This window comes from Anastrepha ludens, chromosome X, assembly GCF_028408465.1.
Source record: "Anastrepha ludens isolate Willacy chromosome X, idAnaLude1.1, whole genome shotgun sequence".
Taxonomy (NCBI): Eukaryota; Metazoa; Arthropoda; class Insecta; order Diptera; family Tephritidae; genus Anastrepha; species Anastrepha ludens.
The window spans coordinates 32,299,272-32,312,595 of record NC_071503.1 but is presented as its reverse complement, the minus strand read 5'-3'; the positions used below and the strand labels follow the sequence as shown (position 1 = coordinate 32,312,595).

Sequence of the window (13,324 nt, the reverse complement as noted above, 5' to 3'; positions counted from 1 at the left end):
AAAGGGTAGAGTGGGCAATTAACTCCTTTAAACCCTTAAAATCACCAGGGCCGGATGGAATATTCCCAGCACTTCTATCCAAAGGCACTGTGGAACCGATCCGAGTCATGGTGAAAATCTTCAGAGCTAGTCTAATATTGGAATACATTCCAAAGATATGGAGGAAAGTAAAGGTAATATTTATTACTAAGGAGGTAACAAACCCCCTGATGCTCCAAAATCTTACAGACCAATCAGTCTATCGTCGTTCATGTTAAAGACAATGGAAAAACTACTTGAATACCATCTAAGAGAAGAAGTAATCTTCAAAAAACCCCTTCATAAGCTGCAATTTACTTACCAAAAAGGGAAATCCACAGTCACAGCACTGCACACACTCGTTGTAGAAAAGGCTCTGAATCATAAAGAAATAGCCCTATGTTCCTTTATGGACATAGAGGGAGCCTTCGACAACGCAAATTACAAATCCATGGAAACAGCACTCGATAAAAGAGGTGCAAACCCAATATTAACACATTGGATAAGCCAAATGCTTAATCAGAGGATTATTAAAGCCTCGTTAGGCCAAGCTGAACTTAATGCCACAACAGTAAAAGGATGTCCGCAAGGAGGAGTTCTTTCTCCACTGCTATGGTCCCTACTAGTTGATGACTTGGTGCAGCACCTAAACAATAACGGATTTATAACCATTGGTTATGCAGATGACTTATCTGTTATACTAAAAGGCAACCATGATAGGACACTAACAGACTTAATGCAAAATGCCTTGAACGCAACATGGGAATGGTGTAAAAAGGAGGGGCTGTCGATCAACCTTAACAAAACCACAATAATACCCTTCACAAGAAAAAGAAAATTAGAGTTTCCCACATTGAAAATAAATGAAACAGTGTTAGAACTAAAGGAAGAGGTCAAGTAACTAGGTTTAACCTTAGATAAAAAACTCACTTGGGAATCACATATAAATAATATAACAAAAAAAGCCACGAAATCCTTGTGGAGAACCAAACAATTACTAGGGAGATCCTGGGGCCTCAGCCATAGTATGGCCCTCTGGATATACACCCAAATGGTTAGACCAATCATACTGTATGGGGCACTAGTATGGTGGAGCAAATCTATCCAACAAACAGCGATAACCAAACTGGGAAAAGTACAAAGGCTTGCTTGCCTATGCATCACAAGGGCTATGAGAACTACCCCAACAGCTGGCATGGAAGCACTCCTTAATCTCCCACCACTTCATATAGCAATCCAAGAGGAAGCAGCTACGCAAGCACTCATGCTACACATGAAAGAAAATTTCAAATTAGGCAACCTCACTGGTTGTCTAAATATCCTAAATAAAATCAAAAACACCATAAGCATGGCTCAAGTTTTAGACCACATTGACCCAACCCTCTGTTTCACAAAAGGATACACAGTTACCTTTCCTGAGAGGATCGAGTGGAAAACAAACCCGAAATGGATGAATGATGATTCACAAAAATGGTACACTGATGGATCAAAAACACCTTATGGTGTAGGAGCTGGAGTAGTGGGGCCCAGAATCCACAAATCATACACTCTCACCAGGGACACCACCTTCTTCCAAGCGGAACTATACGCAATAATGGAAGCAGCAAACATCATGCAACGTAGAAACCACAAGAGAGTAAAGATCAAAATACTCTCGGACAGCCAATCAGTTCTAAAAGCTTAGATAGCTATACCTACAACTCAAAAACCCTCTTAGAATGCCACAAGGCACTCAATAACCTGGCATCCATGAGGGATATGACGGCAACGAAAAGGCAGACTTTCAAGCCAAAAAAGGGGCAGATCAAAACTTCATCGGACCTAGTCCCATGTTCGGATTCAACAAAAACAGCCTGAAAGAAAAAGTAAAATACTGGGCCAAAACTCTATTAAATCAGCATTGGAACAACGTAGAGGGTCTTAGACACTCCAAAAAGTTCCTAAGTTTCAACGCTAAAAGAGCTAACATGGCCCTCACGTTAAACAAAAAGAGCATTCGCACTCTCACAGGCGCCCTCACGGGTCACTTCACCTGCAACAAACACTTACATAAATTAGGCATAACTAACACCAGCACCTGCAGTCCGAATGTCCGGGGTTGACGCATAGAAGGAAAAGGTTTTTAAACAAGTTCATGCTTACAGATGAAGACCTTCAATCACTCCCTCAGAAGGAGCTGGTACAATTCATAAGCATACTTAACAGTCAATAGACAGCATAGGGTGCACAATAGATCAATATGGTCGCAGTGCTAAAGGGCCATACCTTAACCCTTTACAACCATTAACCACTAGCCATGGTACAGGAATGGGAAGTCACAGATCACAGATACATAAGCTTTCAAGTTATATTCCGCTCAAAAAACAAACTTATATGCTTTAGAAATCCTAAGAATACGAACTGGGACTTGTATAAGGATATACTATCAAAAACACCAATGATACCCCGGAAATACAAGTCACACGTCGCACTTAAGGAAGGCGTTGAATTGTTTGCAACTACTCTCGTTAAAGCCTTCAAAAGATCCTGCCCCCCAGCACGTTATAGACGCAAGGTGAAGTCTCCTTGGTGGAACAAGGAATTAGGAGCACAAAGGTGTAGAGTACATGAATTCTATAGGTTAGCCGAAGTTGCTGACAATGAGTTCCGTTGGAAGGAGTATAAGGATCTGTTAAGCCAGATTCTGGCAAACTATTAGAATAGAATAAATTAAATAATATTGAATTTAAAAATTGAAATTGTATTAAAGCTTAATATTAAGTTTATTTTATATTGTTTAAAAATTGTTTAAAAATTGAAATTGTATTAAAGCTTAATATTAAGTTATTTTATATTGTTTATTTATAAGTAGGTATGTAGTATACTTTACTGTTTCTCGCTGTCGCTATTTCTATTTACTTCCGAACATTGACTTTATTCTACAACTATACCTACTTTCCGTTCTTCCTATTTCTATTTACTTAACTGCAAACTCTCTCTAGCTCTCCACTTACTGTTCTTCCATTTCCGCTATTTCTCGTATCTTAGTTTTAGGCTTAACATAAGGACAGTACATGTGTAATAAACTCCACTTTTGAAATTGTAATCGGACGAGTGCGGTGTTCCTTTTTTAATTACGCGGCGTTACAGGCAATATACGTTTTATTTCGCGCTTCTACCCTTACAAAGTGTTTTTTAAAAAATTTAATATAATACAATACCTAGTTTATCTTCTCAAACCAGTGAAGATTTTTCATGGCGCCCTAGCAGGGACTTTAGTGCGAAATTCGAGAAATAAACAATAATTTGTGAACTAAATTCGGAAGTTATTTAAATAAAATACATTGATAGTGACAAAAGACCACAAGTTGGCAATTTGTGCGCGCAAAATATTTAATAACTAAGAATTAAATTAAATAACCAACTAAATTAGTTAAAGAATATTGCCTGCGCGGTCCGTTGCAAAACAAAAGTCGTCTCGCAAACAAAAAACCAAAGAAAAATAACAAAACAGACAAACAGACAGCTAAACTAATATATGTACATACATATGTATATGCATATACAAAAACAAGTGCAGTGACGTGGAAAAAGTGCACAGTGACAGTGAGGCCCCAAAAAACAAAACAAAAAAACAAAAAAAAAAGAGAAAAAGTAATATATCTATCAAAAAAGGCTAAAATTATTTGAAAAAAAAAAAAAATTGTTTAACATATAAACAAAATAAAATATTTATAGCCAAAAAAGTTAAAAAAAAAAAAAAAAAAACATATAGAACATATAGAACATATAGAACATCGCCAACGAAGGGGAGTGAAACTACAGCTGTAATATTCATCAGCCACCAACTGTTCACCACCAATACCAACCGTTACACCGTTACATAGGACATCGAGGGAGGAATGACCTGCAACTGCGTGGCCTGCCAAAGGGAAGTTCAAGCTGGAAACAAACCAGTCCACGATAAACAGGTATTGAGTGCGAAAAATTGAAGCTAGAAATTGGCTTTGTGATTGACCGAGATTATTACAGTTGCTAATAATCGTCTCACAGTATAAGGGCTTCAATTGTTGGCATCTCTTGTATCCACTTTTTATATGCAAATAAACTTATATACTTATATATATACATATCTATATACATATACATATACTGCCTATGAAGTGAAGGATACAGTGGGACCCGAGGTAGAGGAACTTGTTTGTCGCCAAATAATTTGCGAGTACTATTTTTCGGTTTATTTTCGGGATTTTTTCAAAAAACCAAACGAAATTGCGGTTTGTTAATCAACCACAATATTTTCAAAAAAAAAAAAAAGAAGAAATGTTTGAGCAAAGACTCAATTGTTCGCTGCTTATTTTCGTCTCGTTTTCGTTGGTTCTGGTCAAGTTTGAGCTATTATATAATATATTTCAGTATTATCGCTTTCGTTTTCGTTTTCGTGCTGACAAACTTCCAGAACCGTTTTCATTTCACAAAAGCCATAGGCTAAAGCAGCGAACTTTAATCTCAAAACATGAGTAAACCAAAGTCGGCTATTTCAAGTCTCTCTCCAAGTAAGGAGATGATGGACTTAAAGTCTTTAAAGCGCCAGAGAACTGTTGCAAAAACCAGCATAGTGCGCATAAAAACGGGTCTCCTTGAAAAGACCATGTCGCTAGATGCAATCGAATTGGAGTGCCGACATATTGAACTCCCACAGCGAAAAACTCATGAAATGTCAGTCGAAAATTGAGGAAATCGACGAAGAAGACATTGCCCGTGGAGAGTTAGAGGACTTAATTGTAGAAACAAAGTCCATTATAAAATCCATTCTGGCGAGAAATAAATCGTCAATTGCCGAAACATCTTTTACTGCACCTCACAGCTCGCGACTACCAAAAATGTCGTTACCTACATTCAAAGGAGAATATTCCGAGTTTAAAAACTTTATGAGTCTGTTTGAGAGTTTCGTGCATAATGATCCCACAATCCCGGATATTGAAAAATTTAATCATTTAGTATCATGTCTATCCGGTGAAGTCTTAGGCACAGTGAAGTCCTTCCAAATGTCTGAAGAAAATTATCCAAAGGCGTTGGCAAGTTTGAGAAAGGTTTATGACAATAAATGCCTGATATTTTTTAATACAGTGTCTAAACTTTTTGAATTGTCAAAAATCCAAAGGCCTTCTGCGTCGTCTTTGCGATCAATGATTGATACAGTGTCTGCAGTATATGACTCCCTTTTATCGCTGGGTGACGATAAGCTTATTTCAAATGCGATGTTGATTCACATAGTCATGTCGAAGGTTGATTCCACTACTCGGTCAAAGTGGGAGGAGCAACTTGACTATGATAAGCTGCCGCTTTGGGCTGAGTGTGAAGCTATGCTAAACAAGAGATACCAGCATTTATCAGCTGAAGAAGCTTCCTCATCCCAAAAAAGGCCAAATAATGAAGATACGCGGCAGAAAACAAAAAATCAACAACTGCGACCCTCAAAGACAACATTTATCGCGACGAATTCCAAACTGCCAACTTGCCTTCACTGTGGTTCCAAGGACCATTATTTGACAGCTTGTCCAAAATTCCAAGCGCTTACTGCACTTAAAAGATTTGAATTAGCAAAATCGATTTCCCTGTGCATAAATTGCTTGCGCAAGGGACATACGGTCTCAAAGTGCAAAGCAAATCGCTGTGGTGTATGCAACCGTTCGCATCACACCATGTTGCATCAATATCCGATCTCCTTTGAGACCGAGCCGCAACCTTCGACGTCACAGGCCATGCATATTAGCAGCCTGCCTGACCGAGTCATGTTAGCTACAGCCGTAGTTAATGTAAAGGCCAGCTCCGGTGTTTACGTGCAAGCGCGAGCTCTACTTGACTCCGGTTCTCAAGTAAACTTTATGACCGAAGAGCTTATTCAGAAATTGCGAATCCGTAAGGAAAAATTCGCTCTAAATATAGTTGGAATTGGCAATTCAAATAAAAAGGTCCAAGGCAAGCTTAAAACTTATATAAAATCGAGGATCAACAATTTTGAATTTTCGGCGGACTTTTGGGTAATGCGTTCGATATCAGTCAATCATCCAGATCGGACTGTAAACACAAATGGCTGGAAAATCCCACAAAATATTGAACTAGCTGACCCAAGTTTCTACAAGTGTCAGAAAATAGACATACTTTTAGGAGCTGAAATATTCTTTGATCTGTTATCGGTGGGTCAGATCAGAACCAGCCCAAGGCAGCCAACGCTGCAAAAAACTGTGTTAGGCTGGATAATTTCAGGCAAGTATGCCACAAATAATAGCTCCAGTGCCCAAGTAAGTAGCACATTATGTCAATTTGAAGAAAGCGTTGCTAGTATTGATACCACAATCCGAAAATTCTGGGAATTGGAAGAAATATCTGCACAAATAAATTCCACACGACTGACTCCAGAGCAGGCAAAATGTGAGGAATTTTTTTCGAAAACCACACAGGTTTTACCATGTGGAAGGCTTCAAGTCAGACTGCCTTTCAAAACCGACCGTAAATTACTCGGTCATTCGTATGAAACCGCAGCTCGGCGGTTTCAGGCGCTGGAGAGAAGGACGCTGAAAGATCCAGTACTTCGTAAAATGTACCTGGACTTCATGCAAGAGTATCTCGAATTGGGGCATATGAGTCCAACAAATAATCGACTCCCGAGTGAGCCGCACTATTTCATTCCGCACCAGTGTGTGTTAAGACCGCAGAGCACAACTACCAAGTTGCGCGTAATTTTTGATGCTTCGAGTCGCACATCAACACAAGTTGCGTTGAATGAAACCTTGATGGTCGGACCGATCGTTCAAGAGGAGCTTTTTTCGACCCTCCTTCGCTTCCGATTGCACAAATATGCCATGACTGCTGACATCACGAAGATGTATCGTCAAATATTGGTGCACGAAGACGACAGGAACTTCCAGCTCATAGTGTGGAGACAGGATCCATCGGAGCATTTGCAAATTTTTCGATTAAACACCGTAACATACGGCACAGCGCCTGCACCATTTCTCGCCACACGGTGTCTGCAAATGCTAAGCGACAAAAATAAAGCCAAATATCCACTCGGTTCCAAAGTCATTCGGAATGACTTTTACGTCGACGACCTATTAACAGGATCCGACAGTATAGAAAGCCTCACCCAGATACAACAGGAAGTAAATATAATTTTAGAATCGGCAGGCCTGAAATTATCAAAGTGGTTTTCCAATCATACAAGCTCATCGAATAGTGAGAGTCTCCAAAAATTATTGCAGCTCAGCGATACCGACTCCACCAAAACGCTGGGAATCCACTGGCAGCCGAAAGATGACATTTTTCGCTTCATTCTGGAAGATAATTTTAGCGAGCTGCGAGCAACTAAACGTAATATTTTATCCGTTTCCGCTCGCCTCTTTGACCCTCTTGGTTTATTAGCCCCGCTAGTTACCAAAGCTAAAATCTTATTACAAGAGCTTTGGATTCAAAAGCTAGACTGGGATGAGTCGATTCCATTGCGGCTTGACACTAGCTGGCAAAACTTTAAAGCCAATTTGTTGGAGCTTCCATCAATTAGCATTCCTCGGTATGTAAATACAGAGTCGAGTGCCAGCTGCCAAATTCATGGCTTTTCCGACGCTTCAATAAGAGCGTATGGCTGCTGCGTATATATACGTAGCCAATCCGCTAGTGGTACGAAATGCACGCTGCTTACTTCAAAGTCTAGAGTAGCTCCGCTGAAGACTAAATCTCTTCCGCGTTTAGAGCTCTCGGCAGCCCATCTTCTTGCCAAATTATGGTCAAGAATTTCACCAATGTTGAGTCGACCAATAGAACAAACAATTTTCTGGACAGACTCCGAAATAGTTCTGCATTGGATTAAAACGCATCCATCGTCGTTGCAAACTTTCGTCGCAAATAGAATGTCCGAGATCCAAGAGTGAACCCAGAATGTGTCGTGGCGTCATGTGCCCACAAAACAAAATCCAGCGGATCAAGTGTCTCGGGGTTGTAACGTGGACGAATTGGGTAATTCAATATGGTTTAGTGGTCCACAGTTCCTCCTAGAAGACCCTGCTACATGGCCAAACAATGTCAACTTCAGTCTCTCTCCAGAACAAGAAGCACTCGAGAAGAAGAAGAACGCAATTACGTTAACCGCAATCAATGCCACAACAAATCCACTTCTCGAAATAATTGACAGGTTCTCATCTCACAGAAAAGTGCTTCGGATTTTCGCTTATATACTCAGATGGCTTCGAAAAATACGAGAGCGAAAAGCAGAATCTGAAATAATACCCACGGCAAAGGAATTACAATTGAGTTTTCTTAAAATTGTCGAAATAATTCAACATTTTGAATTTAGCGATGAAATGAATAAATTATCGAAAAATAACGTACTTCCCTCAAGTTTGCAGAAATTAACTCCATTTCTGCATGAACACTCGGAATCATCATTATCATTTAAATTGATTCGAGTAGGTGGCCGTTTATTAAACGCGCCAATCCCCTATGATGCTAAGTTCCCTTTGCTATTACGCAAAGACTCGCACTTTGTGAAAGCATACATCCGGTTCCTACATTTTCGTAATCACCATGCCGGTCCAAAGGCATTGGTAGCGCTTCTGCGAGAAAAAATATGGCTGGTAAATGCTCGAGAAGCCTGTAGTCGAACTGTAAGAGAATGTATTCACTGTTTTCGTTATAAGCCAAAATTACAAGGTCAGATCATGGGCAATCTACCCGCCGATCGATTACGCGCCCAACGGCCTTTCACAATATGTGGGGTAGATTACTGCGGGCCCATTCACATAACCTTAAAAATTCGCGGTCGCCCTCCCGTGAAAATGTATATTGCCATTTTCGTGTGTTTCGCTTCAAAGGCAGTTCATCTAGAGCTTGTAACTGATTTAACTGCTAATAAATTTATTTTCGCTCTCAAAAGGTTCATTGGGCGCCGAGGGATGCCAGCCAAAATATACTGCGACAACGCGACGAACTTCGTGGGAGCAGAGAGGAAGCTGAGGGAGCTCCGGGAAGCCTTTCTGGCACAGAAAGAGGAGATTCTCCAATACGCCGCCGACGAAGGATTCATCTTCGCCTTCATACCTCCGAGGGCACCCCACTTCGGCGGCCTGTGGGAAGCAGCAGTGAAGTCGGCCAAACATCTGCTGGTGCGCGCCGTAGGCAACGCGCTGTTAACCGCCGAAGAAAGCGCAACGCTTCTCGTCGAAGTAGAAGCGGTCCTGAATTCCCGACCGCTCGCACCACTCAGCAACGACCCCAACGACGGCGAGGCGCTAACGCCGGCGCATCTACTAATCGGTTGCCCCTTGCGAGCTTTGCCACCGGAGAAGGTACCCGTCAACCTCAGCCGCTGCTTAGAGAGATGGCAGCTTGTTTGCTCTCTCAAGCAACAATTTTGGCGCGCGTGGTCGAAGAGCTACCTTCTGGAGCTTCAGCAGCGCAACAAATGGGTGCACCCGCAGCCCAACGTTCAACCAGGCCAACTCGTCGTCGTCCACGAAGACAACGTACCACCGCAGCATTGGGTGCTCGGTCGAGTAACCGCAACCATTCCCGGAGCGGACGGCAAAATTCGAGTCGCAGACATCACCACTAGGTCGGGTGAAGTACGACGCCCTATTCACAAACTCGCCGTGCTGCCGGTGGAAAACAAGAATTGAAGGCTGTTGGATTCCTTCAAGGTGGCCGGTGTTAAGCCAGATTCTGGCAAACTATTAGAATAGAATAAATTAAATAATATTGAATTTAAAAATTGAAATTGTATTAAAGCTTAATATTAAGTTTATTTTATATTGTTTAAAAATTGTTTAAAAATTGAAATTGTATTAAAGCTTAATATTAAGTTATTTTATATTGTTTATTTATAAGTAGGTATGTAGTATACTTTACTGTTTCTCGCTGTCGCTATTTCTATTTACTTCCGAACATTGACTTTATTCTACAACTATACCTACTTTCCGTTCTTCCTATTTCTATTTACTTAACTGCAAACTCTCTCTAACTCTCCACTTACTGTTCTTCCATTTCCGCTATTTCTCGTATCTTAGTTTTAGGCTTAATATAAGGACAGTACATGTGTAATAAACTCCACTTTTGAAATTGTAATCGGACGAGTGCGGTGTTCCTTTTTTAATTACGCGGCGTTACAGGCAATATACGTTTTATTTCGCGCTTCTACCCTTACAAAGTGTTTTTTAAAAAATTTAATATAATACAATACCTAGTTTATCTTCTCAAACCAGTGAAGATTTTTCAGGATCTACTAAAAGTATACAAGAAAGAAATACGCAGAGCCAAGAGAGAATCTTGGAAAGACTTCTGTAGCATGTTCCTGTATTGTGGAGAGAAGCGAGAGTTGTGTTTATTCGAAAACCTGGAAAAAGGAACCCTCTCTACTCAAAGGAATACAGGCCCATTAGTCTGACCTCATTTTTCCTGAAAACGTTAGAGAAGATTCTAGACACATACATTAGGGACACAATTGCGCCGGACGTATTATCCAAGGCGCAGCACGCTTACACTAAAGGCAGATTTACTTAAACTGCACTTCACTCACTTGTACTAAACATAGAAAAAGCACTAGAATATAAGGAGTATGCTCTAGGAGTATTTCTAGATATATCAGGGGCCTTTAACAACGTGACGAAAGATGCTCATTTAAATAGCATAGAGTCAATTAATGTGCAACCCGCGATTTACCTATGGATAAGGCAGCTATTAGCTAGCAGGAAGATAAGAGCGGAATGGAACGATACGAGCGTCACCAAATATGCATGCTGACGCACTCCGCAAGGTGGGGTACTATCGCCGCTGTTATGGTTAGATGTAGCAAATGAACTGGTCAAGAAATTTTACGGAGGGGCACCGAAACTAGTGGCATATGCGTTTGACACAGCTATAGTAGTTACGGGAAAGTACCTGGACACCATCAGTAATGTGATGAATAACATACATAAAACGGTACACCAATGGACATCTAGCGCAGGGCTAGGGATAAATGCCGGAAAAACGGGCATGATACTTTTTACCAGGAAGTACAAGGTTCCCACGCGGAACTTCCCGAAGCTAGACAACAACGAACTACTTCTCAAAGATCATGCAAGGTACCTCGGAGTAATACTAGATAGTGAATTGCGGTGGAAGCACAATGTTGAGGGAAGGGTGAAAAAAGCCAGTAGCGCGTTGTACGCATGTTAAAGAATGCTGGGCGTTACTTGGGGTATATCACCCTCTCTGATGCATTGGTACTACACGGCAGTAGTTAGACCGATAATGTTGTATGGGGCCTTAGTATGGTGGACTGCGACAAGACAACTGACATACTTAATGCCACTAGAAAGGATTCAACGACTCGCTGCTCTGTGCATAACAGGAGCGATTAAAACCACTCCAATGGCGGCGCTGGAAATGATACTCAGCATGCCACCTATTGACCTTACTGCGAAAAACCTGGCAGCACAATCCGCGAGGAGGTTAGTGGCTGCTGGGGTATTTACCAGCAGAATAGGAAAGTGGAGCTCAGGTTGCACAGACTACATGACTCCGTACTTTAATTGGGAAATAAGGTTTCGCACTACAATTGAAGAGGAGGGATGGCACAAAAGCATGAAGCCTGGCCATAGAACTTTTCAGATCTATATAGACAGCTCTAGAACTTAAGACGGAGTGGAAGCGGGTATTTATTGCTCAGAACTAGGGATAAGGCAGCCCATCATGCTTCCAGACCACAGGAGTATTTTCCAAAGAAAGAACTCAACAATTAATATTTAGGTGGTCAGTCAAGCAGCAATAAAAGCAATAACCTCATATTTAATTAAGTCCAAAAATGTTCGACGGAGCAGAGAGGCCATAGAAAGGCTAGCCGCAAACAGTGGGCTGCATATCTATTGGGTACCTGGTCACAAAGGCATTATGGGGAACGAAATAGTAGATGAGATAGCAAAAAGTGCTGTTAGACTACCATTTGAACAAGAGAACGACATACCAAAACCGCTAAATACAATATACAATGAAATAGACGACTGCATGAAAAGGCGAGTGGAAGCTAGGTGGACTAATCTGACCACATGCAAAACAGCAAAAGTCATGTGTAGCACTTACGACAAAAAACTGGCTCAATTCGTACTTAGGCTCTCGTGAAAGGACTGCAGAACTATCATATGTATGCTAACAGGTCATAATCTATTGGCTGCACATGCGTACAAGATAGGGATTGCTAACACGGACAAATGCAGGAATTGCAGAGAGGATGTTGAGGAAACTTAAGAACACCTTCTGTGCGTTTGTCCGGCATTATTAAAAACACGTTTAAAATGCCTGGAAGCCCCATTGTTTGAGGGTCTGGAGGACGTCTCAAAAGCGGATCTGCCAGCTCTGCTTAAATTCGACAAAAGCGCTGACATCCTGCATTATGTATACTTTCGGTATTTATAGAGGTCGGTCTCCATCTGGTATCGCTAGGGACTAAAATGTATATGCGTAGTTTATTGCCAACCAGGCAAACCTAACCTAATCTAACAGAATGTAACAGGAGTAATATTCCGACTTTCACTTTTCCAAACACGGAATGCTTTACAGGATGGGCGGAAGTAGCAGATGTAACATTAATGTCTGAAAATACTTCAGAAGAGTAAAATATTGGATGGTCGTAAGCAAAAAGTCCTTTTCGGACCAAAGCTGGATCCTCTATCAAATGGATTTTGTGTTAGATTCACCCTTACCATATCGTAATCCACTTAGAACCGCAATTGGAAACGATTTAAAAATGTAGTAGAGAAGAGGATAGGAAGTATTCCGATCCATCAAATCACTCTCACAGAAAACATAGAGAGTAGGGTTAAAACATTAGAGAAGACATTCAGTAGGGCCTACAAAACGTCACATTCAATTGGTGGAGCAATGAGCTCTCAAGGGCCGATAAGAAAGATAGCTGGATAGATTTCTGTTGTTCAACCGAATCTACCAGCGATTCTGCGAGGCTCAGCCCTATTTTGTCCAATGGTCATTCAATGGCTTCTTGGGACAAGAGGCCAAGGCTTTAAGGCCAATTAGTCTTTCGTCCTTCCTTTCAAAAACTTTTGAACGGCTTATAGACATACACATTAGAAGCTCGCTGGAGACCTCTACTATATCAACCGCATAACACGCTCGCCTCAAAGAAAAATCTACGTAGACAGCGATTTACGAGCTAGTCCGAACAATAGCGGAGTCTCTATACCATGGCAGGTTTTCTAGAGGTTTTTATTCTGTCAAGTAATTTGATGTCGTACTCTCTCCCTAGAGCTTTCTACAGAACTTCTGATCCATACGATAA

The 13,324-nt window shown here is 41.0% G+C and overlaps 1 protein-coding gene across 1 annotated transcript; it reads left to right on the top strand.

Moving 5' to 3' along the window:
- The first annotated feature begins 3,783 nt into the window (after positions 1-3,783).
- LOC128869470 (uncharacterized) lies at positions 3,784-10,198 on the top strand. Its single transcript, XM_054112016.1, has 2 exons — positions 3,784-3,968; positions 8,930-10,198. The coding sequence occupies exons 1-2, from the start codon at positions 3,900-3,902 to the stop codon at positions 9,605-9,607; spliced, it is 747 nt and encodes a 248-aa protein (XP_053967991.1). The 5' UTR covers positions 3,784-3,899; the 3' UTR covers positions 9,608-10,198.
- The last annotated feature ends 3,126 nt before the right edge of the window (positions 10,199-13,324 follow it).